The sequence below is a fragment of the Bos taurus genome, chromosome 7 (genome assembly GCF_002263795.3).
Source record: "Bos taurus isolate L1 Dominette 01449 registration number 42190680 breed Hereford chromosome 7, ARS-UCD2.0, whole genome shotgun sequence".
NCBI classification, from domain to species: Eukaryota; Metazoa; Chordata; class Mammalia; order Artiodactyla; family Bovidae; genus Bos; species Bos taurus.
In genome coordinates this window covers 48,398,412-48,424,528 of record NC_037334.1, presented here as the reverse complement: position 1 = coordinate 48,424,528, position 26,117 = coordinate 48,398,412, and the positions used below count along the sequence as shown (strand labels likewise).

Here is a 26,117-nt window from a genome sequence, read left to right as displayed (position 1 = left end):
GGCAGGGGAAGTCAAAATGGTATCTGCAGTGGAAGAATCAGCCCAGCCTTCCCGTAAGTGAATCAGCATGGGTAGAGTAAACAGCAGGAACGAGAATCATTTGGTCATGGGTTCAGATGCCAGCTTTGGGCTTTACATGTGTGTTGCATGGAAAGCAGGCAAGAATGGGCAAGGCCTCAACCTGTCTTTAGCATGTTTGTGTGCTCAGTCACTAAGTCATGTTCAACTCTTTGTGACCTCATGGACTATAGGCCTCCAGGCTACTCTGTCCATGGAATTTTCCAGGCAAGAATACTGGAGCGGGTTGCCATTTCCTACTTCTACTCTACATTTCCTACTTGGCATTCTCAAATACCAAGTGTCGGCGGAGGCGGGCATAGGATCACCCTCCCAGGCTTCCTGAGGCGTCACTAAGATAGCATGTCTTTATATTTAGTCAGCATCATAGAGTCAGGCAGCCATGTATCATATCTCTCCCATCCCTTCCCCCCTCCAAGTCTAGGCATCTTTTGGCTAGAAGTTATTCATCTTGGTGGTGGTTATAATTCTCCCCCTTATCCTCAAATGCACTCTTTTATTTGATTTCTTTACCATGTTTATTCTTGATACTTCTGTGGTGATGGAAATACCATCACTTAGCTCAGAGTATTCAGATTACTTCCGTTGTGCCTTCTGCAAATATGTAAATGCCCACCTTTGACCAGACACTCTGCTGGAAACTGGGAGTAAGTATAGGTGTGACTGTTGCAGAATCCTTGCTGTGTTGGCTCAGAGTCCAGAAGGGACAATAGGGTGTGACAAAGCACAGAAAAGCAGAATTCTAAGTAGAGGGCTCTGGGGACATCCCATGAAGGGATGGTTGCACCTTCCTGGGTGGGTGGAAGAGAGGATCCTACACAGGAACACATTTGTGCTGAGCCTTGGTTCTCAAGCAGAGAACATTCTGGGAGAAAGGTTTTTGTCGTTAAAATTCCTCTGACTCAGTGAAGGGAAAACGTTGTCCTTTTACAAATAAGGAGAGGGGAGCCTGAACACCAGGCAAGGGCCATGTCTTAATCATCTCGCATCCCCCCACGTGTCTGGCTGAGGCAGTGCTGAAATTGAATTTAGACCTGCCCAAGGTCACAAGGCAGGATGGTGAACAGCACACAGATCGAGTTGATTAAAAAATATGTGTTTAGGGATTATTTTTCCCCTTTGGGTTAAAAAGACAAACATTAGCAGGTGGCATTAGAATGGAAGGAGGGGCATACACTGTCCTGAGTTACATAGCTCATGGGCCTCTCGAGGTCCTATCCCTGGAGCTTTATCCCACCTAGGAGCTACTGCCCTGCACTGCATTTGCTCATTTATTCAGCAAACATCAACCAGCACTGTGTGGTGTTCATGAGCCCAGCACTGAGGACCCAACTGAGTGAGTGGGGAACAGGGAGACAGACAGACTGGGAAAACAGAGCTTCATTTTTTGAAGAGGTGTGCATTCTCATCACAGCCAGAAAGCATGAAAAGGAGGACAGGGGTCCTTCCTCCCATTCCCCCATCTTCCCTGCAAAGGGAGGCCATTATAATTAGTTTTCCACATATCTTTGAGGAGTTCTTGATGCATACAGAAGTAAACACAAATACAGATTCTTATCCCCTCCTTTAACAGAGACATAGTAGTAGACATAATACACTCTATTCTGGCATTGCTTTTTATTTTTTTTAAAATTTATTTGCCAAGAAAATGCACTGGTCATAACAAACACCCTCTTCCAACAACACAAGAAAAGACTCTATACATGGACATCACCAGATGGTCAACACTGAAATCAGATTGATTATATTCTTTGCAGCCAAAGATGGAGAAGCTCTATACAGTCAGCAAAAACAAGACCAGGAGCTGACTGTGGCTCAGACCATGAACTCCTTATTGCCAAATTCAGACTTAAATTGAAGAAAGTAGGGAAAACCACTAGACCATTCAGGTATGACCTAAATCAAATCCCTTATGATTATACAGTGGAAGTGAGAAATAGATTTAAGGGCCTAGATCTGATAGATAGAGTGCCTGATGAACTATGGAATGAGGTTCGTGACGTTGTACAGGAGACAGGGATCAAGACCATTCCCATAGAAAAGAAATGAAAAAAAGCAAAATGGCTGTCTAGGGAGGCCTTACAAATAGCTGTGAAAAGAAGAGAAGGGAAAAGCAAAGGAGAAAAGGAAAGATATAAACATCTGAATGCAGAGTTCCAAAGAATAGCAAGAAGAGATAAGAAAGCCTTCTTCAGCGATCAATGCAAAGAAATAGAGGGAAACAACAGAATGGGAAAGACTAGGGATCTCTTCAAGAAAATCAGAGATACCAAAGGAACATTTCATGCAAAGATGAGCTTGATAAAGGACAGAAATGGTATAGACCTAACAGAAGCAGAAGATATTAAGAAGAGATGGCAAGAATACACAGAAGAACTGTACAAAAAAGATCTTCACGACCAAGATAATCACGATGGTGTGATCACTGACCTAGAGCCAGACATCCTGGAATGTGAAGTCAAGTGGGCCTTAGAAGCATCACTATGAACAAAGCTAGTGGAGGTGATGGAATTCCAGTTGAGCTATTCCAAATCCTGAAAGATGATGCTGTGAAAGTGCTGCACTCAATATGCCAGCAAATTTGGAAGACTCAGCAGTGGCCACAGGACTGGAAAAGGTCAGTTTTCATTCCAATCCCAAAGAAAGGCAATGCCAAAGAATGCTCAAACTACCGCACAATTGCACTCGTCTCACATGCTAGTAAAGTAATGCTCAAAATTCTCCAAGCCAGGCTTCAGCAATATGTGAACTGTGAACTTCCTGATGTTCAAGCTGGTTTTAGAAAAGGCAGAGGAACCAGAGATCAAATTGCCAACATCCGTTGGATCACTGAAAAAGCAAGACAGTTCTAGAAAAACATCTATTTCTGCTTTATTGACTATGCCAAAGCCTTTGACTGTGTGGATCACAAGAAACTGTGGAAAATTCTGAAAGAGATGGGAATACCAGACCACCTGACCTGCCTCTTGAGAAATTTGTATGCAGGTCAAGAAGCAACAGTTAGAACTGGATATGGAACAACAGACTGGTTCCAAATAGGAAAAGGAGTTCATCAAGGCTGTATATTGTCACCCTGTTTATTTAACATATGCAGAGTACATTATGAGAAACGCTGGACTGGAAGAAGCACAAGCTGGAATCAAGTTTGCCGGGAGAAATATCAATAACCTCAGATATGCAGATGACACCACCCTTATGGCAGAAAGTGAAGCAGAACTAAAAAGCCTCTTGATGAAAGTGAAAGTGGAGAGTGAAAAAGTTGGCTTAAAGCTCAACATTCAGAAAATGAAGATCATGGCATCCGGTCCCACCACTTCATGGGAAATAGATGGGGAAACAGTGGGAACAGTGTCAGACTTTATTTTGGGGGGCTCCAAAATCACTACAGATGGTGACTGCAGCCATGAAATTAAAAGACGCTTACTCCTTGGAAGGAAAGTTGTGACCAACCTAGATAGCATATTGAAAAGCAGAGACATTACTTTGCCAACAAAGGTTCGTCTAGTTAAGGCTATGGTTTTTCCTGTGGTCATGTATGGATGTGAGAGTTGGACTGTGAAGAAGGCTGAGCACCGAAGAATTGATGCTTTTGAACTGTGGTGTTGGAGAAGACTCTTGAGAGTCCCTTGGACTGCAAGGAGATCCATCCAGTCCATTCTGAAGGAGATCAGCCCTGGGATTCTTTGGAAGGAATGATGCTAAAGCTGAAACTCCAGTACTTTGGCCACCTCATGCGAAGAGTTGATTCATTGGAAAAGACCCTGATGCTGGGAGGGATTGGGGGCAGGAGGAGAAGGGGACGGCAGAGGATGAGATGGCTGGATGGCATCACTGACTCAATGGACGTGAGTCCCAGTGAACTCCGGGAGTTGGTGGTGGACAGGGAGGCCTGGCGTGCTGCGATTCATGGGGTCGCAAAGAGTCAGACACGGCTGAGCGACTGATCTGATCTGATTTGATTTATTTTAATTGGAGGTTAATTACTTTACAATATTGTATTCTGTACTTTGCTTTTTTACTTAATGTATGTCAGAGATTCTGGCATATCATACAAATAGCTGTATAGTTTTCCATCAGGCAGATGTGCTATAGTGGATTTAACCATGCACATCTGAATTATTTTCGGCCTTTTGCTATTTCAAATAATCCTGTAGCAGATAGCCTTATACACGTTACTCCAAATGCATGGAATGTTCATAATTGGAGATTCTAGTCCCAAAGAGGAAATCTGGAGTCAAAGTATCTAGCAACCTTTCTGAATTGCCTGGCAGTTCTTATGCTCTTGCAGTCCGTATGGAGTTAGGTTTTTCTCTGTAACCTGGTTTGAAATTAAAATATTATTCTTTTATGAGATGAATTTATTTTATTTTTTAACTTTACAATATTGTATTGGTTTTGCCATATATCAACATGAATCTGCCACAGGTATACACGTGTTCCCTATCCTGAACCCTCCTCCCTCCCCGTACCATCCCTCTGAGTCCAATTTAGATTTGTTGATATAAAAATTGTTTGGTCCTATCAACTCTGTTATTTTTTTGTTTTCCTTCCACTGTATGCTCTATTTTATTGTTTGTGGGAGGGCAGGTGCATGTATAATTCTTCTGATACTCAAGGATGTTATCCCTTTAAAAGTTAGGAAAATAATATTCTTTCCCTTTGTTCCTTCCCTTCTTTTCACATCTCCTCCCCTTCTATTACTTGATGATTGTTAATATAATTATTCTCTTAGAGCTTGTCTTTGTTCTGTAAAAATATTCACTCTTCTAATACTTGATTTGTCATCTTTTGATGTTTTTATGACCCAAAGAGGAAATCAGGAAATTTGATCTACCTGTATCTTTTTCCTTTCTCCTGCCTCTGCTTTTCTTTTTTCTTTTTCTTTTTTTTTTTTTTTTTTTTGTGGTTGTATCATTTCCGCATTATCAGGACATGTAGTATCTGCATTCTTACCTTTCATGCTCATCTCCATCTTTTTTCCTTCACAAGTAAATGGATTTCCCAAGTCATCTCTATGGTTGGCCACAGTGCATGCTCTCATAGCTCCTCTGAAGGGCTCATGCAAACCATATCCCCTAAGTCACTGAAGGTTCAAAACTGGTTTTCTGTAGTATTTATTCCTGGATGGTAACTCAGGTGGATATAACGCCTGGTTCAATTTTCTTTTCTTGACTGTCTTATACATATTGCTTCACTGGATTCTGACTTTGAATATTGCTGTTCTGAAATCTGCAGGCAGCCTTGTTTCTTTTATCTTTCATAAGTTTATTAGTCATCTTTTCTGCTACTAAGTTACCATTTATTTGCTTTTCACAGTCTAGTAACTTCATTAGGATGGGCTTCCCCAGTGGCTCAGAGGCAGAGATTCTGCTTGCAATGCAGGGGACACAGGTTCTATCCCTGGGTTGGGAAGACCCCGTGGAGAAGGAAATGGCCTACTCCAGTATTCTTGCCCAGAAAATCCCATGGATAGAGGAGCCTGGTGGGCTAGTCCATGCAGTTGCAAAAGAGTCAGACATGACTTAGTGACTAAACAACAAACTTCGTTAGGATAGATTTAAATGTCTGAGTTGACTATTCTAGGCTGATTTTCCCTGGCTCATGCTGTGCCTTTTCAATATGTAGCTTCAATTTTTCTTTTATTTTAGGAATGGGTTAATGAGTTACATTTTAAACATATATCCTCTTCCAATGTTTTCTTTTGTGTCTTCAGAGGCTCCAATTATGCACATGTAGGATTTCCCTTGCCTCCTTTCCGTAGCTGTAATTTGCTCTGTAATCCTTTGTAATTTCTTATTTCATGCTGTTCACTCTCTCTATTTTAGCATCCTCCTCTCTCAGTGAGTTTCCCTCAGCATCCTCCCTTGTGCTTCTTCCAATCCAGCTTCATTTTTATGATGATTCTGGATGTTCTTTCTACTTCTTTGCTGGGACCTGAATGTTCACAGGCTGTCTCATCTGTTCTCTCTTCATCGCTTCTCTGAGTCCTTGAATATTGTTTTATTGTCTTTCTTCATAAAAGTAATTGTTTTATCTTAATTCATGGTGTTATACATATTTTCACTGTTACCATTTTTATGCTGAGTGTTCTGTGGTAAGCTTTGTTTTGTTGCTCTTTTCCATAATTTTTATGAAATAATATATATATGGAAAGCACATATTATACATATATATAATATCAACATGCTGACATAAGTCATTTTGGAAGAGGTTGCCATTATCCCTACCATAGTCTGGCCTCATGCTAAACTACAGTAAGGGAACATAGCCCCACCCATCAGCAGAAAATTGGATTAAAGATTTACTGAGCATTGCCTTTCCCACCAGAGCAAGACCCAGTTCTCCTCATAGCCAGTCCCTCCCATCAGGAAGCTTCCACAAACCTCTTATCCTCATCCATCAGAGGGGAGACAGAATGAAAACCACAATCACAGAAAATTAACCAAACTGATCACATGGATCACAGCCTTGTCTAACTCAATGAAACTATGAGCCATGCCATGTAGAGCCACCTAAGATGGATGGGACATGGTGGAGGGTTCTGACAAAACGTGGTCCACTGGAGAAGGGAATGGCAAACTACTTCAGCATTCTTGCCTTAAGAACTCCATGAATAGTATAAAAAGGCAAAAAGATATGACACTGAAAGATGAACTCTCCAGTTTGGGAGGTGTCTGATATACTACTGAAGAAGAGCAGAGAAATAGCTCCAGAAGGAATGAAAAGGCTAAGCCAAAGCAGAAACAATGCCTAGTTGTGGTTGTGTCTGGTGGTGAAAGTAAAGTCCAATGCTGTAGAGAACAATACTGCATAGGAACCTGGAATGTTAGGTCCATAAATCAAGGTAAATTGGAAGTGGTCAAACAGGAGATGGCAAGAGTGAACATCGACATTTTAGGAATCCATGAGCTAAAATGGACTGGAATGGGTGAATTTAATTCAGATGACTTTTATATCTACTACTGTGGGCAAGAATTCCTTAGAAGAAATAGAATAGCCTCATAGTCAACAAGAGAGTCCAAAATAGAGTACTGGGGCAACCTCAAAAACAACAGTAAGGCAAGTCGATATCCCAACCACTAATGCTGAAGAAGCTGAAGTTGAATGGTTCTATTAAGACCTACAAGTTCTTCTAGAACTAACACCCACCAGAGCTGTCCTTTTCATTATAGGGGACTGGAATGCAAAAGTAGGAAGTCAAGAGATACCTGGAGTAATAGGCAAGTTTGGCCTTGGAGTACAAAATGAAGCAGGGCAAAGGCTAACAGTTTTGTCAAGAGAATGCACCAGTCATAGCAAATACCCTCTTCCAACAACACAAGAGAAGACTCTACACATGGACATCACCAGATGGTCAGTGCCAAAGTCAGATTGATTATATTCCTTGCAGCTGAAGGTGGAGAAGCTCTATACAGTCAGCAAAAACAAGACTGGGAGCTGACTGTGGCTCAGATCATGAACTCCTTCTTGCCAAATTCAGACTTAAATTGAAGAAAATAGGGAAAACCACTAGGCCATTCAGCTATGACCTAAATCAAATCCCTTACAATTATACAGTGGAAGTTGACAAATAGATTCAAGGGAATAAATCTATTAGAGTTCCTGAAGAACTATGGATGGAGGTTCATAACACTGTACAGGAGCTAGTGATCAAAACCATCCCAAGAAAAAGAAAGGCAAAAAGGCAAAATGGTTGTCTGAGGAGGCTTTACAAAAAGCAGAGAAAAGAAAAGAAGTGAAAGGCAAAGGAGAAAAAGGAAGATATACCCATCTGAATGCAGAGTTCCAAAGAATAGCAAGAAGAGATAAGAAAGCCTTTTTGAGTGAACAATGCAAAGAAATATAAGAAAACAATAGAATGGGAAAGACTAGAGATTGCTTCAAGAAAATTAGAGATACCAAGGGAACATTTCATGTTAATTTCATGTCCATTTCAATAAAGGACAGAAATAGTATGGACCTAAAAGAAGCAGAAGATATTAAGAGGAGGTGGCAGGAATACATAGAAGAACTCTACAAAAAAGATCTTCATGACCTGGATAACCATAATGGTGTGATCACTCACCTAGAGCCAGACATTCTGGAGAGTGAAGTCAAGTGGGCCTTAGGAAACATTACTACAAACAAAGCTAGTGGAGGTGATGGAATTCCAGCTGAGCTGTTTCAAATCCTAAAGGATGATGCTGTGAAAGTGCTGTACTCAATATGCCAGCAAATTTGGGAAACTCAGCAGTGGCCATAGAACTGGAAAAGGTCAGTTTTCACTCCAGTCCCAAAAAAGGGCAATGCCAAAGAATGTTCAAACTTCCATACAGTTGTGCTCATTTCACATGATAGCAATGTCATGCTCAAAATCCTCCAAGCTAGGTTTCAACAGTACATGAATTAAGAAATTCCAGATGTACAAGCTGGATTTAGAAAAGGCAGAGGAACCAGAGGTCAAATTGCCAACATCTGCTGGATCATAGAAAAAGCAATAGAATTCTAGAAAACATCTGCTTCATTAACTACACTAAAACATTTGACTGTGTGAATCATAAAAAACTATGGAAAATTCTTCAAGAGATGGGAATACCAGACCACCTTACCTCCCTCCTGAGAAACCTGTATGCAGGTCAAAAAGCAACAGTTAGAACCAGACAGAAAACAATGGACTGGTTCAAAACTGGGAAAAGAGTACGTCAAGGCTGTATACTGTCACTCTGCTTATTTAGCTTATATGAAGACTACATCATGAGAAATGTTGGTCTGGAAGAAGCACAAGATGAAATCAAGATGCCGGGAGAAATATCAGTAACCTCAGATACACAGGTGACACCACCGTTACGGCAGAAAGCACAGGTGAATGAAAGAGCCTCTTGATGAAGGTGAAAGAGGAGAGTGAAAAAGCTGGTTTAAAACTCAGCATTCAAAGAACGAAGATCATGGCATCCAGTCCCATCACTTCATGGCATATAGATGGGGAAACAGTGAAAGACTACTTTATAGGGCTCCAAAGTCACGGCAGATGGGGACTGCAGCCATGTAATTAAAAGACTCTTGCTCCTTGGAAGAAAAGCTGTGACAAACCTAGACAGTGTATTGAAAAGCAGAGACATTACTTTGCCGACAAAGGTCAGTATAGTCAAAGCTACATTTTTTCCCAGTAGTCATATATGAATGTGAGGGCTGAAGATTTAATGCTTTCAAACCATGGTGTTAGAGAAGAGATGGAGTGGACTCCATGGAGATCAAACCAGTCAATCATAAAGGAAATCAATCCTGAATATTCATTGGAAAGACTGATGCTGAAGCTGAAGCTCCAGTACTTTAGCCACATGATGTACGTAGCTGACTCATTGGGAAAGACCCTGATGCTTGGAAAGATAGAAGGCAGGAGGAGAAGAGGATGTGATGGTTGGATGGCATCATCAACTCAATGGACATGAGTTTGAGCAAGCTCCAGGAGATGGTGAAAGACAGGGAATCCTGGTGTGCTGCAGTCCATGGGGTAGCAGAGTCAGATGCCAATGAGCGACTGAACAAGAACAATATCTACATGTCAGCATCTTTAAAAACATATTACAATAAGTTAAGAGTTTAATGGCTTACCTGTTCGAAAGGGAGTCCTAGGGATGGAGGGGGTGAAACCTGTTTCTTCTATAGCCCCCACAGTACAAAAGCACTCACTTCAGTGTTACCGGTGATAGATGGCTTCCTGCTAAGATGGCTGCTCTGTGTTTCTTTTCTGTTTCTCTGAAACAGATGAGCCCTAAGAGGGTTTCTCTCATCACCTATCTCCACTGTTCTTGCTGTACCAAAGTTACACTTTGGAGTGCTTCTTACTGATAGAAAGAACAATGCTATGAGCATTTTCTGAGACCTGCTGCCCCTAGGCCACTACACTCTTTTCCTGCTTTCTTACTCATTTTTCTACCTGTGTAGCATCTGTTTGATCTGTGCCCCATCCTTTCTTCAGGTCCCTTAGTTCTTGCTGAGCAGGAAATGTGGATCTATCACCTCAGGAGGAGTCCTTCACATTATCAGAAACATATTTTTGATTTTTTTTATTGCCCTACCTGGACATTTTACTTCCATCTGGGTGGTTTCTACTATATTGTTTAAAGCTATGGATGATATCTCTTTTCTAGTTTTACTGAAAATGGAATTTATAACTTTTTTTCTGTTTTCTTTGTTTATTATGGTATTTAGGAGGGGAAATAGGAAGTTGCTAGCTATGCCTTGTTAGGTACCAAATCTCTAAACAATCTATTGTGACCAAATACAGAAATATTTATAGAAACAGAAATAATAATAGCTACTATTTCATCTTTTTGCCAGTCAGAGGCCCTCTGTGAGTCCAAAGAAAGTCCCTTGAGGCTGGATACCATCTTATCCTGTTAAGTAGCTATAGTCATTTCTGCCCCAAGGCTACCGGGGTACAGTGGAGACAAATTTAGAGTGAGCTGTATAACCTCAAGGGTGAAGAGAACAGTGAGTTTTTCACTGAACCTGGCAGAACTTGGAATAGCTTAAGACACCCTATATGGTTCCAGAAGGCAGTTCTTCTCCAGACCTTGCTTTATTTATCCTCATCTTCTATCAGCTTGTCCACCAGAAGCATGAAAGTGAAGATGCCAGGCTGCATCTGCTCCAGGCACATCCACGACCATTCTGTCCTGACCTCAGTTACCACTGGCAGTTTTCAGTTCCTGCTCCAACCTCTACCCTCTCACTCTAGACTCCAGCACCCCTGGAGGTTCTTCTGGACCTTTGTCATGAGAAGAGGGTGGTAGGTTCCATATACATCCTGGGCCATCAGCACCACCTCTCCATCCCAAGCTTGGCAGGCATGGTCTTCTGCCAATCCTCTGTCGCTTCCTATCCTGTTAAACAACAAACTTTATATCACATTTAAGGTCAAAACATACATGCATGTATTGGTTTTTAGGGATTGAAAAACACAGAATCTTGTTTAAAAATGCCCAAATTTGGACCTTGAATTTGAACAGATTACACTGGACACAAATCTCCAGTTAGGAATGGAGATTCTTCTTATATGTACCCTAAAAAATATGTTTTCTGTTACTAAAACCTTGCAGATATAGGCTTGTGTATCAGTCCTTGAATAGTCAGTGTTTCACCTGGTCAGAAAAGGGTCCTTGAAATGCATGTAAACATGTATATAATGTGTAAAATAATGAACTGTCTCTACACAGATCTACAGGAGATTTTATATATACACATATTTATATGTTTGATTTTTGTATATGTTTATGATTCAGAATTAGAGCAAATTATGCTCAAGTTGGTGTGCTTGAGTAGAGCTAATTTAAATATAAATCAGCTGTAAAAATTAAATAGTCACTTCATTCCAGTTGGCTTCCTCATTACTTCTAAGACTTTCCTGGAATGTCTTCTCCTTTTCCAAGTCAACCCTGCACACGAGCCTTGGCTCTAGTCTTGCCTCTTCCTGGAAGCCTTCCCTGACTGCCACCAGCCATTTGAGCTCAGACATTAATAAAACACAAAAGTGATTTGCAGGCACTGAGTCTGCGTCTCTGCAGTGGGATAAGCCGTGCAGGAACTGACCCTCCACATCCCTGCCCTGTTCCCAGGGCTCTGCCTTATCTCATTTTAAGTGAAAACAAGATTTTTTTCCAGTTTAGTCTTTATTAGTTGAGGACCTGGGAAATGTGGTTGGCTATGAAATCCGTCTTTAAAACTGCTATTTTCTGCACTGCTGCTCATCTATTCTAGGTTTCCCATTTAGGGAAATGCTTACCTACTGCCTGACAAAGACAAGTAAAGCCAGAGTTAGCAATTTTTGACCAATACTTTGCATATATAACATTTTGTTTTGCCCTGGAGTATGGAAAATCTGTGGATTTTTATCAGAAGTTTTAAAAGCTTATTTCATCAAGCTAACCTCTCTGCTCCAGATTATTGTTATAAATGCTACTCCACTAATGCACATTTACAAATGTTGTACAAGTTCTGAATGTATTTCTTTTTCCAGATGAAGGATTATCATTAGAATCAAGAGAAACATTAAAGTCTCCTCAAATCTGGTTACTGAGAACAGTAATGGGTTTAATAGGGAAATCTATCTGTCTTTTCTTGTAGGTTGTACCACTAATTGGTTTAACTCATCTTCCTCCCAGTTTAATGTATTTTAAGTTCTTTCAAAGATTGCTTTTTAAGAAGGACTTTATTAGCAAGCTCCTGAATAATGGAGCCCTAATTCCTTTGCTCATGCTTGTTTTTACACAAAATGATGCATCCTCTAAGGATAAGAGAAACATGTATATATATCGATGTTTTAGGCACTGAAAAGTAAAAACTGGAATTACATGTAATAATGCAATTTAATTTGAGCAGGCACAACCTCGCTCAATTCTTTGAGATGATCTCCAATTAGAAATGGGAATTCACCTTGTGTATGCTTTTAAAATCTCAGAATGGGAGAAAATAATAGCAAACAAAGCAACTGACATAGAATTAATCTCAAAAATATACAAGCAACTCCTGCAGCTCAATTCCAGAAAAATAAATGACCCAACCAAAAAATGGGCCAAAGAACTAAACAGACATTTCTCCAAAGAAGACATACAGATGGCTAACAAACACATGAAAAGATGCTCAACATCACTCATTATCAGAGAAGTGCAGATCAAAACCACATTGAGGTATCATCTCATGCCGGTCAGAATGGCTGCTATCAAAAAGTCTACAAACAATAAATGCTGGAGAGGGTGTGGAGAAAAGGGAAAACTCTTACACTGTTGGTGGGAATGCAAACTAGTACAACTACTATGGAGAACAGTGTGGAGATTCCTTAAAAAACTGGAAATAGAACTGCCATATGACCCAGTAATCCCACTGCTTGGCATACACACCGAGGAAACCAGAATTGAAAGAGACACATGTACCCCAGTGTTCATCAAAGCACTGTTTACAATAGCCAGGACATGGAAGCAACCTAGATGTCCATTGGCAGATGAATGGATAAGAAAGCTGTGGTACATATACACAATGGAATATTACTCAGCTATTAAAAAGAATGCATTTGAATTAGTTCTAATGAGGTGGATGAAACTGGAGCCTATTATACAGAATGAAGTAAGTCAGAAAGAAAAACACCAATACAGTATATTAACACATATGTATGGAATTTAGAAAGATGGTAACAATGGCCTTATATGTGAGACAGCAAAAGAGACATAGATGTAAAGAACAGACTTTTGGACTCTGTGGGAAAGGTGAGGGTGGGATGATTTGAGAGAGTAGCATTGAAACATGTATATTACCATATGTGAAATAGATTGCCAGTCCAGGTTTGATGCATGAGACAGGGTGCTCAGGGCTGGTGCACTGGGATGACCCTGAGGGATAGGATGGGAAGGGAGCCGGGAGAGGAGTTCAGGATAGGGAACACATGTACACCCATGGCTAATTCATGTCAGTGTATGGCAGAAACCACTACAATACTGTACAGTAATTAGCCTCCAATTAAATTAATTTTAAAAAATAAAATCCCTGCAAGAAGCCCCAGTTTTTTTCTTTTTAAAAATTTTTATTGGAATATAGTTGGTTTACAATGAGGTATAACTGATTCACTTTGCTATCTGCCCAGTTTTATTTTCTGTCATTAAAACCGCTATGGCTGGCAGCATATCTCTTAGATCTCAAGGGTAAGTGCAACCAGCCCCTGACGTTCCTCAGAAGAGAGGATACTTGTGGTTGCCTGCTGGTTTCTGAAAGCTTCATCTTCACAGTAACTCCCTACCATAACCCCATGGGGTTGAGACTGTTAATATCACCATTTTACAGATGAAAGACCTGAGGCTTGGAGAAGAGCAGGGATATGTGAAAAGCAACCACTTGTAAACTGAGAGCTGGTGTTCAAACTCAGAGCTGATAGAGCCAGAAGTTTGAACTTAAAAAAAAAATTTTTTTTAATTCATTGAAGTACATTTGATTTACAGGGGTTGTGTTAATTTCTTCTGTATAGCAGAGTAACTCAATCATATCAATATATATTCATATTCTTTTATATATATTATACTTAATATATTAATTATATTAATATATTGTTTTTCATATTCTTTTCCATTATATTGTCATAGTATATTGTAACAGTATATTGAATATAGTTCTCTGTGTTATACAATAGGACCTTGTTGTTTATCCATCCTATATATAATAATTACTTGCATCTGCTAAACTCCCAGTCCTTCCCACCTGTACCCTCTCTCTCCTTGGCAACTGCAAGTCTGTTCTATATATCTGTGCATCTGTTTTTGTTTTGTAGATGTGTTGATTTGTGCCATATTTTCCCACGTATTTCCTTGTCTTTCTCTTTCTGACTTCACTTAGTATGATACTCTCTAGGTCCATCCATGTTGCTGCAAATGGCATTACATTCTTTTGATGGCCGAATAATATTCCTTTATGTATTTATATGTTGTTCAGTCGCTAAGTCGTATCTGATTCTTTGCAACCCCATGGACTGCAGCACACCAGGATTCCATGTCCTACACTATCTCCTAGAGTTCGTTCAAATTCATGTCTTTCTCTATCTCTCTCTCTTTATATATATACGTATACACACACACATATAGATGAACATATATATGTGTCTATGTATATCACATCTTTATGCATTCATCTATTGATAGACATTTAGGTTGTTTTCTTGTCTTGACTATTGTAAACAATGCTACAGTGAACATAGAGGTACATGTATCTTTCAAATTATAGTTTTGTCTGGATATATGCCCAGAACTGGGATTGCTACATCATATGATGGTTCTGTTTTTAGTTTTTTAAGGAACCTCCATATGGTGGCTCAGTGGTGAAAAATCCACCTGTCAATGCAGGAGACACAGATTTGATTACTGGGTTGGGAAGATTCTCTGAACAGGGAAATGGCAACCCACTCCAGAATTCTTGCCTGGGAAGTCCCATGGATAGAGGAGCCTGGTGGGCTACAGTCCATGGGGTCACAAAAAGAGTCAAGATACAACAGTAACGCAACAACAGCAGCAACAACAAAGAACCTCCATAGTGTTCTCCAGAGTGGCTGCACCAATTTACATTCCCACCAGTAGTGTGGGAGGGTTCCCTTTTCTGCCCACTCTCTCCAGCACCTGTTATTTGTTGGCTTTTTAATGGTGGCCATTCTGACTGGTACCTCCACACTGTAGTTTCGATTTGCATTTCGCTAATAATTAGTGATGCTGAGAATCTTTTCATGTGCCTGTTGATCATCTGTATTAGAATCTTGAACTCTTAATGAGGCGCTATACTCCTGTTTGTATTCAGGGTCGGGAGTGTGGTTCTGACCTTTGTTTCAGGTGTGTGGTCTTTAACTTGGGGAAGAGTGTCTCTCTTGCATATGGGGCCAGAGTGCCCCCGGGTGCAGGCATCTGGGGTGTGAGTAGGCCAAGTGAATGTCGAATCAGGGGACTTGGGTTTGTAGACCTTGGAGATGTTGCCTAACCTCTGAGAAACAGCAGAGAGGAATCTTGTCTTACTAGCTGGCTTCAGGGATCGTTTCATGTGAAAATACCATGCTCATGATCTGGAGTCCCATCCTTTTACATTTGGTGGATCCACAGACACAAATAATCTCAGAGCCAGTGGTTTCAAAGTGCTGAACACTTAAATCTGTTCTAGCCTAATCCTCCCATAAAGCTGCAAACTTTTCCTGTCATCACCTCCATTCTGCACATGAGGAAACTGACCATTGGGAAAGCCCCTGTCCAGTCTCAGCTAGGATGGCATCTGAGCCCAGTGCTGTCATCCTCCAGAGCTGAGTTACTCTCTCCTGCCTCCCCAGGATTCTTTTAAAGCAGAATGACTGGTTATTGTTCCTAAAACCATACTAAGCAGAATCAACCCTCACCTATTTCAGTCCTAGTTGATCAGCACCCCAAAACTGTAGCCCAAGGAGCAATTGTAGCTCTTCCTTCCTGTCTTTCGAGCTCCCTGGAGTGCAGCACCCGCTCTTCTGTGCTCCTTGCACACTCCCCCTGCCAGCACTGGTGCACTTGCTGCTGGCTGGAGGGAACCAGCAGCACAAGGGACCCAGTCCCTACTGGGGAGGAGAAGACTACGTGTAACTGAAGGCTCCCAGCAGCATGAGGATGGCAGGGTAGAAAGAGGAGGCTGGACCCTAGGCAACGCGGTTCAGGAAGGCATCCTTGTGTCGATCCAGCTCAGCATCTAATTCTGCCCTGAAGAAGGCCTTTTAGAGAAGACGCTAATTGCAAACACTCTGAGTGCATCGATCCACTGCTGCTCTGATTAAGTAATTATGCACAAACAGCACCTAGGAGGGCTGAAGGAGATTAGTTTGAAAGGGCCGGCACTGGGTCTCCATTTCTGATAGGCCTGCTGGCTTGCTCCAAAGACAACTCCAGTCCAGCCCAACTCTTTAATTACCCTCCGAAGCACCAAAGTTTAAATTACATTCTGTTTTCATATTAGCTTCTTCCAGCACGCTGAACTAAGCATTGGTAAGGCTAGGGTCGGAGAGGGAGGGTCCTTGAGCAGGAGCGTTGGTTTTCTCATTTGGTTCTTTAGTTGCAAGATTTTCTGAGTTTTGAGAGCATACCAGTAATTGGTTCCCTAGCAGAGGTTCACAGATACCCTAAAATTGTTGTGTGTCAGATTTGCCATTTTCAAACGTCCCCAATTGGGTGTTCCAACGTGGCCTTCAGTTAGGATTTGTAACACACAGACATAGACACTTACTGTATCTTTTAGGTATTAACACTGTAGCTCTAAATACAGAATGTCCACAGTCTGTCCCCACCTTTATTTTCCACATCATCTTTATATATGTTTATACCTCAGATTGTTGCCTTACCTTCCTCTTTTCTAATCCTCTAAGAGGGCTTGGTATAAGTAGCATGTCATTCAGTCCCCAAAGTCAACAATCAGCTGAGATCAGCTTGGAATACTGGTCATCAACCTTGGGAGCATTTTTCAAAGGAGCACAGTCTCCCAGCTCCTGTCTCTTCCCTGGACATTATGTATCTTGAAACTTCCTCACTAGCTTTTGGCTTTGTCTGAAGGAAGATAGAGGAGCCAGGGAAGAAGGAGTGAATGGGTGATGGGGGTGGGCAGGACCAGGCTACTGACACTCATTCAGTGAAGAAGCAGTGCTCAGCTCGACTGACCCCTCCACAGGCACATACTCATAGATCAGGGCACCCCTTCCTCTCTCCTGACCCTGCCAGGGCTATATGACCTCATCACCACTTTCTACCCGATGATGTTGGCCACAGTGCCCCTTCTCCCTCCCATCCACTGAGCCATCATGATGTACTTACTCCCAGCTTTGTTTCTACACGGTCTGCATTCAAAGCCCACAGGCTTCATACCCGCTTAAAAGCTCCAGGCCTTGTGGAGGGGGAAAGAGCCCAGGTAGAAAAAGCCATCACATTTTCTTCCCAGGGTTGTATACCATCCACAGAGGCTGCATGCACCTTATTTACATTTGCTTATTGCATTTCGTTCAGGGCAGGTCTGCTGGGAGAACACCAAATTACCTGGGCCTTCTCTGCCTGAGTGCTGCGCTTTCCTAGGGTAGGGAGCTGTCTGCCTGCACATTTGCAATAACGTAGCAGCCCTCTCCTTTTCTCTAATGAAGCCCCAGTGGCTGCACAGATGATAGATGCTCCTGGGAGCATAATAGGAAGGCAGCAGGCTGGAGTCAGCCCTTCCAAAAGACAACTGTTCTCACAGTAAAGCCTGATGGTGCTCCCTCCATCTTCTGCTGCTCGGCTAGCTGCCTCCCTGCCCCGCTGGCAGAGCTTCCTTTACCTTTGAGGGCCTGAGGTTTTGATTTTTTTCCATGTACAGCGTGGACCAGGTGTATTAATTGCCTCAGTTAGTACTGGCTATTCACAAGCCCAGTCAATCCAGAAAGGTGGTCCAGGACCCAGGGGCAGCCCAGCAAGGAGACAGCTGAGATCCAAATCCTGTCCCTGCCACATGATGGCGATTTGACTTGGGGAGTTTGTAACCCGTGCCACACAGTTTCTTTCAGTACATATATTCTGAATAACGATTATCCTTATGGTAAGTGCTGAGAATGGAGGTGTGTGTGGGGTGGGAATCAGACGCCCCCCTCCCCTCATGTAGCTTTGCCACCTGGAAGAAGCAGGCAACTATTACAACCCAAATCTCCTGGACTTGTACTGACCCACATACAAAATAAGTGAAGGAGAGATGTCATTCTTTATATTCCAGGCATCTCCTCGGGCTTTTATGAAAAGCATAACAATAATATTCTAACATATTATGCAGACAACTGGGAGATGGGAAGGGGAACATAAATTTATCAAGTCCCCATTGTAAGCCAGTAGCTGTGAGCTAGGTTTTACTGATACTGTCTCATCTTACTCCATGTGGTGATGCTACGAGCTAAGCTTTATTAGACCATCTTGAAGATGGATGGATGGAAGTTTACAGAAGGCAGCAAGAGCACTGTTATGCCCAGTTAATAAGTACTCATTGGGAGCATTCTTTATGCCAGGAACTGACTGCATTAGGTGCTGGGCTCCAAGAGCTGAGCCTTGGGGCAAGCCAGCCTCGGGGCGTGTTTTATGTTGCTATGATTTAGAAGGGAAGATGGACACTGAGCTGGAAGTTACAGGTATGCTTTAAAGCAGAGATCTGACAGAAGATAAGCATTAGCAAGACAAAGAGAAGAAACATGTTCCATCAGAACAGTGTGTGCAAAAGACAGCTCAGAGCCTCAAGGCCCAGGAGGAGCAAAAAGAGTTGGAAGCAGAGGCCACTGGGATCACATTAAGGAGTCTAGGTGGGCTTGTGCAGAGCAATTGAGGCCCTGTGGAGTAGCTAAGTGGGAAAGTGACTTAATCAAATTTCCCTTTTGGAAAGATCACTTTGGCTGCTGGATGGCAAAGGGAAAGTGGGGAGCAAGACCAGGGAGCCTTGACTTGGTGGGAGGTCTCAGTGGTGCCTGGGCTGGCAGCGGAGATAGCAAGAAGCAGGGGACTTTGGTGGGAGTCAGGACAGGCAGTCCTGGGTGTCTGCCCTGTGGTTATGAGTGCTGGGCAGGGCCGCACTCTGATTCTAGGAGGAGGCAGAGATTGGGGGTCAGTCGATCTCAGAGATGCTGCCAACACTAGCCATGCTGGACAGATTGAGATCATGGAAGAAAGAGAGTAACCTGTAGAAATAAGAAGGTGGATATGGAAAGATTGCAGAAGAGGATGTTGGGCAGAGATGAGTAGGAGAATGAAAGCAATTAAAAGTTAGCTAAAGCCAGGGTTGGGAGTGAAAGGGAAGAGAATGGAGCATGGAGGGCAGAGCGCTGGCTGCGCCCACCATTCAGGAAATATGGCAGTGGATGGGGACACGGTCCTGGTCTTTGCGACTTGGCCAGATCCTCTCCCAAGACAGCGGCATCTTCCCCTCTGATGATCGGATGCTGGTGGCCTGAGAACCTTGCTTCTCTCACCAGGAGAGACTACCAGACAGCCCTCTAGAAATCATAAGGGTTGGCCCACCTCTGGGCAGAGTGTGATTTAAATGTGGTTTTATGGTTTTCTCCACACAGAAGTGTCTTTTCCCAAGGAAGGAACCAAGTGTATGGGAGGCACCCGTCAGGGCCCCTATTTCTGGAGCATTAATCCTCCTCTCCTGCCTTTTTCGGGGGCTATAAGAGGCACCTTAAAAGGCAAGCACTTTTCTCCCATAGGAGATGGGCTGCATTGTGGCTAGAATACCGAATCTGAGCAAATAGCTCTCTGTGTGCCATCGTCTCTGAATATTTTATTCCTCTGGGATATATCTGGCCCCAGGCAGACTGTGCCTGATTTGCTCCTTATAAGGACTGTTCGGTTGAGGACACTATGCATGAATAGGGCCCAGTAATTGAATGCCTCCTATCTCCATTCGGCTTTTGATCTCTCTCTACCCAGGCCAGTGCCATCCTGCTTGAGGACTTCTCCCCAAGTGACAGGTTTGCTCCTTCAAGACTCCAGTCCCTGACTTGATCAGCCACCCAAAGCCTGCATACTTTGAGAAGCTGGTGGGAAATTCAGTCTTCTCAAGATATAGATTACCTGCACATCTGTCAGGGTTTAGTTATACATGACTAATTCATCCTGCAGCATGAGATGGGGATTCATTTCCTTTGCAAGTTGACTTGGCAATTTTCTCTGCTCAAAGAACATTTAGAATAGACAGTGTGCATGGCAATCAGGAAGAAATAGATGCTATTAATTTTCCATTTGCAAACTTGAGATTGACTATAGAGCCTATATCCCATTCTCCTTGGAAAAACAGACCACGGCCTCTCCTGTTTAGAGATGTGCAAAGTCCGAAAATTTAGAAAAGAGAGCCTTCTATTCCCCAGAGGCTCTGAAATGGGGCTGTTGTTAGTGGAGGCTTCTCCCAAGGGTTGGTACTGGTACCTGGCAGAGATGAGCATCACCACTGTCAGCACAAGCTCCTCCTCCTCCTTTCTGTGCACGTGGTTCAACATGGGATGCTGGTCCCCAGCTTGAGTGAGCACGTGATCTCCTTCCTCAGCTCATTGCTAAGGAATGAGGGGAAGGGCTGAAGGCACAGACTTACATGTCAGGATATCACGATGGACCTGCAAAGGCTGGAAATCCCAAAGGTGGCTAGCTTCATCCAGGGCTCGTTATACAATGTTCTGCCACAATGGAAATACTGTGTATCTGTGTTGTCCCAGATGGAGTCATTCACTAGCTACATATGACTACTGAGCAACTTGGAATGGGATGGGTGCAAATGAAGAACTAAATTTTAACTTTTATTTCATTTTCATCAATTTAAAGGAAAATAGTCACCTGTGGCTCACGGCAATTCTACTGGATAGCAGAGGTATCTGTGTGTGCCAAAACCAGTTTAGCACAGAGGTATGCCGAAGCCAGTTGTGTGTCCAAAGCCAATTGTGTTTAGCTGTCTTTGTCTTTGGGCTTCCCAGGTGGTGCTAGCGGTAAAGAACCTGGCTGCCAGTGCAGGAGACATAAACACACAGGTTTAATCCCTGGGTCGGGAAGATCCCCTGGAGAAGGGCATGGCAACCCACTCCAGTATTCTTGCCTGGGAACCCACAGACAGAGGAGCCTGGCAGTCTACAGTCCATAGTTTTGCAGAGTTGAACATGACTGAAGCAACTTAGCTAGTATATTTTCTTACTAGTTTTCTGAATGCTGTGACAGCTGCTCTACACTTACCTATATATCATCAATTTTAAAATAAAAATAATAGTAGAGGTAATAAAAATCATAGCTGGCACATGCTGAGTAATTACTGTATACCAGGTGTTTTCCTCAGCATGCTACATACCTTGTCTATTTCATAGTCACATAATGATACCTTGAGTTTACAGATATGATGAAATGGAGGCGCTGAGGGTTTAAGTGGCTGGTTTGAGTCACCCAGCAAGTCAGTGGTCGAGCTGGGATTCACACCAGGCAGCAACATCCCAGAGCTCAAATACTCCATTGCCTCTCCAGACAGTCCTCAGTGCCACTTCCTGGCTGGTGTTTTCAGATACAATCATGTTCTGGTTGTTGGAAGCCAGGTGTTGTCTTGAGGTCATTAGAGACCTGGGTATAAGCAATGGTCACACATTCCACGCTTTACAGAGTTCAGCTGTGGCTCCTGACTAGAAGGAAGACGGCAGCTAGACATGAGCGCAGTCAGATTGCATAGACTTCACCTGGGTCTGCTCACCACCTCACCTCAAGTGGAGGGCAAGAGAGTCCTTTCCTCCCTGAGGTTTAGGAAGTTGGGCTGTGTTCTCCATCAAGTACCAAACCCCAGGCTCAGGAAAGAGGGGCTCTCCTAAATGCAGTCAGGTAAACAGGAGGAGAGGCTCTGCCTAGTATTGTTGTCTTCTGGAGAGGATTCACCCCTTGGCAGGGCAGATGGGGGCTGATGGGCTCAGCCGAGTGAAGGCTGGATGGGCGTCTGAGTGAGACCCACAGATCCTTTATCACTGCCCGTGTCCCTTCCAGTGGAGAGCCTGGGTGTTCGCTGGGGTCCCTCTGCATTGACAGATTCTAGCCTTCATCTGCATCTTGCCAGCACCGTGAGACATTCAGAACGCAGCTCTGTGTCATAATGGTGACTTGCTTGGCTTTTAGAATTTGGGAAAAGTGACAGTGGTGGGCTTCACTTTTTCTTTATTGAGACTTTATCTCCTTGGGTCTCTAATTCCTGTCCCTCTCAATGCAAACTGCTAAATGCAGTGCTGGGTGTTCTGCCTCTTGCTAGAGGCCCACTGCCTGGACCCTTTGTCAGGATTCTCAGGACCTAGAATTAGGGTAAAATCAGGCAGCAAGGGAAAGTCAGCTCCCTTCTCTGTGCCACTGTCCCTCCTTTGGGGATTCCTCTCCTCCAGTCTTAGTTCTTGCTGAGACTGTCAGATAGCCTGCACCTACCCATCCAGCATCTGGAGTTTCTTGTTCTCAGAAGGAGTGTTCATTAAATTTTCTCTGTCATACCCTAAAAGATGAGCTGGTTAGTTAAAGATGGGCTGCAGAAAAGGACTCTTTCAGGGACGAGGCATCCATCTGTCCATAAGGGAAATTCAAATCAGTTTGTCCAAAGGCCGGCAAAATATGCCACACTCCGAAACCCACATGTGAGCTGATGCAAAATTGAGAGTTGCTCATCCTGGGGTCTTTTGATATCCCAGGCTGCCTTTCCCTAAGAACATTAGCTATCCCTAAGTGTTTATCTCTTGGCATGAGTTCAGTGGAAAATGTGATCTTCTCTGGCAAACTGCAATAGCAAGTTTGATCAGGTTAGCAAAAGGACCCATAACAGCTTTTGGAGGCTGGTACGTGATGCTAAGACCACCCCAGCTTGCTTTCAGAGTGCAGAGGCAGTCCACGTTCAGGTTTGCATAGCGCTGCTTGCCTGGGAGTCTCAGCTCTCACTTTGTCACGCTCTTTACCTGTGAAGGCAACATCTTTGGGGCATTTTCACAGTGGGGTAAGGAGTTACATCCTGGTTGGAGAGAGAGTTCTGTTTGGAGCATTGCTTGTTGAGGGAAGAGAGCCCACAGACTTAATGTTTGTTCCATCTGCTTTTTCTCCAGCTTGCACGGACAAGGAGTTGAGAAACCTTGCTTCCCGACTCAAGGACTGGTTTGGAGCCCTTCATGAGGATGCAAACAGGGTCATCAACCCCACCAGCTCTGAAACAGCCCAAGGCAGTAAGACACTTTACTCTTGCTAGTTTATTTCATTTTAAACACCACATTTCTTCAGTTACTGATATTGATTGACCACCCTGAGATGCTGTTGTTAAAAGAAACACTAACTTAAATGTACACAGTGACTTGAAACACACTGCAATTTCAGAAATATTAAAATACTGGAGGACAAGGAAATGCCTTAGAATCAAGAAAATACAACCACTTATTTTTTTAATTAATTATTTATTTTACTTTACAATATTGTATTGGTTTTGCCGTACATTGACTTGAATCTGCCATGAGTGTACATGTGTTCCCCATCCTGAACCCCCCTCCCACCACCCTCCCCATCCCCTCCCTCTGGGTCATCCCAGTGCACCAGCCCCGAGCATCCTGTTTCATGCATCAAACCTGGACTGGTGATTCATTTCACATATGATATTTTACATGGTTCAGTGCCATTCTCCCATATCATCCCACCCTCACACTCTCCCACAGAGTCCAAAAGACTGTTCAATACATCTGTGTCTCTTTTGCTATCTCGCATATAGGGTTATCATTATCATCTTTCTAAATTCCATATATATGCATTAGTATACTGTATTGGTGTTTTTCTTTCTGACTTACTTCACTGTATAATAGGCTCCAGTTTCATCCACCTCATTAGAACTGATTCAAATGTATTCTTTTTAATGGCTGAGTAATATTCCATTGTGTATATGTACCACAGCTTTCTTATCCATTCATCTGCCAATGGACATCTAGGTTGCTTCCATGTCCTGGCTATTATAAACAGTGCTGCGATGAACATTGGGGTACACGTGTCTCTTTCAATTCTGGTTTCCTCAGTGTGTATGCCCAGCAGTGGGATTGCTTGGTCATAAGGCAGTTCTATTTCCAGTTCTTTAAGGAATCTCCACACTGTTCTCCATAGTGGCTATACTAGTTTGCATTCCCACCAACAGTATAAGAGGATTCCCTTTTCTCCACATCCTCTCCAGCATTTATTGCTTGTAGACTTTTGGAAGCAGCCATTCTGACTGGTGTGAAATGGTACCTCATTGTGGTTTTGATATGCACTTCTCTGATAATGAGTGATGTTGAGCATCTTTTCATGTGTTTGTTAGCCATCTGTATGTCTTCTTTGGAGAAATGTCTGTTTGATTCTCTGGCCCACTTTTTGATTGGGTCTTTTATTTTTCTGGAATTGAGCTAAAGGAGTTGCTTGTATATTTTTGAGATTAATTCTTTGCCCATTGCTTTGTTTGCTATTATTTTCTCTCATTCTCAAGGCTGTCTTTTCACCTTGCTTATAGTTTCCTTTGTTGTGCAGAAGCTTTTAATTTTAATTAGGTCCCATTTGTTTATTTTTGCTTTTATTTCCATTACTCTGGGAGGTGGGTCATAGAGGATCCTGCTGTGATTTATGTCAGAGAGTGTTTTGCCTATGTTTTCCTCTAGGAGTTTAATGGTTTCTGGTCTTACATTTAGATCTTTAATCCATTTTGAGTTTATTTTTGTGTATGGTGTTAGAAAGTGTTCTAGTTTCATTATTTTACAAGTAGTTGACCAGTTTTCCCAGCACCACTTGTTAAAGAGATTGATTTTTTTTTCTCTCCATTGTATATTCTTGCCTCCTTTGTCAAAGATAAGGTGTCCATAGGTGTTTGGATTTATCTCTGGGCTTTCTATTTTGTTCCATTGATCTATATTTCTGTCTTTGTGCCAGTACCATGCTGTCTTGATGACTGTGGCTTTGTAGTAGAGACTGAAGTCAGGCAGGTTGATTCCTCCAGTTCCATTCTTCTTTCTCAGGATTGCTTTGGCTATTCGAGGTTTTTTGTATTTCCATACAAATTGTGAAATTATTTGTTCTAGTCCTCTGAAAAATATTGTTGGTAGCTTGATAGGGATTGCATTGAATCCTATCCCTAGATTGGTTTGGGTAATATACTCATTTTCACTATATTGATTCTTCCGATCCATGAACACAGTATATTTCTCCATCTATTAGTGTCCTCTTTGATTTCTGTCACCAGTGTTTTATAGTTTTCTATATATAGGTCTTTTGTTTCTTTAGGTAGATATATTCCTAAGTATTTTATTCTTTTCATTGCAATGGTGAATTGAATTGTTTCCTTAATTTCTCTTTCTGTTTTCTCATTGTTAGTGCATAGGAATGCAAGGGATTTCTGTGTGTTAATTTTATATCCTGCAACATTACTATATTCATTGATTAGCTCTAGTAATTTTCTGGTGGAGTCTTTAGGGTTTTCTATGTAAAGGGTCATGTCCTCTGCAAACAGCAAGAGTTTTACTTCTACTTTTCCAATCTGGATTCCTTTTATTTCTTTTTCTGCTCTGATTGCTGTGGCCAAAACTTCCAAAACTATGTTGAATAGTAGTGGTGAAAGTGGGCACCCTTGTCTTGTTCCTGACTTAGGGGAAATGCTTTCAATTTTTCACCTTTGAGGATAATGTTTGCTGTGGGTTTGTCATACATAGCTTTTATTATGTTGAGGTATGTTCCTTCTATGCCTGCTTTCTGGAGGGTTTTTATCATAAATGGATGTTGAATTTTGTCAAAGGCTTTCTATGCACCTATTGAGAAAATCATACGGTTTTTATTTTTCAATTTGTTAATGTGGTGTATTACATTTATTGATTTGCAGATATTGAAGAATCCTTGCATCCCTGGGATAAAGCCCACTTGGTCATGGTGTATGATCTTTTTAAATATTGTTGGATTTTGTTTGCTAGAATTTTGTTAAGGATTTTTGCATCTATGTTTATCAGTGATATTGATCTGTAGTTTTCTTTTTGTTGTGGCATGTTT

The 26,117-nt window shown here is 42.3% G+C and overlaps 1 protein-coding gene across 3 annotated transcripts in view; it reads left to right on the top strand.

Annotated features, from left to right (window-relative positions):
* The window catches only part of SPOCK1 (SPARC (osteonectin), cwcv and kazal like domains proteoglycan 1), a 584,260-nt gene that overhangs the window by 523,515 nt on the left and 34,628 nt on the right, over nt 1-26,117 (top strand). For all 3 annotated transcript variants that reach the window (XM_005209367.4, XM_024994095.2, NM_001075500.1), the window contains one exon: nt 23,183-23,299. In XM_005209367.4, the coding sequence (XP_005209424.1) occupies nt 23,183-23,299 (117 nt within the window). The remainder of the gene's footprint in view (nt 1-23,182; nt 23,300-26,117) is intronic.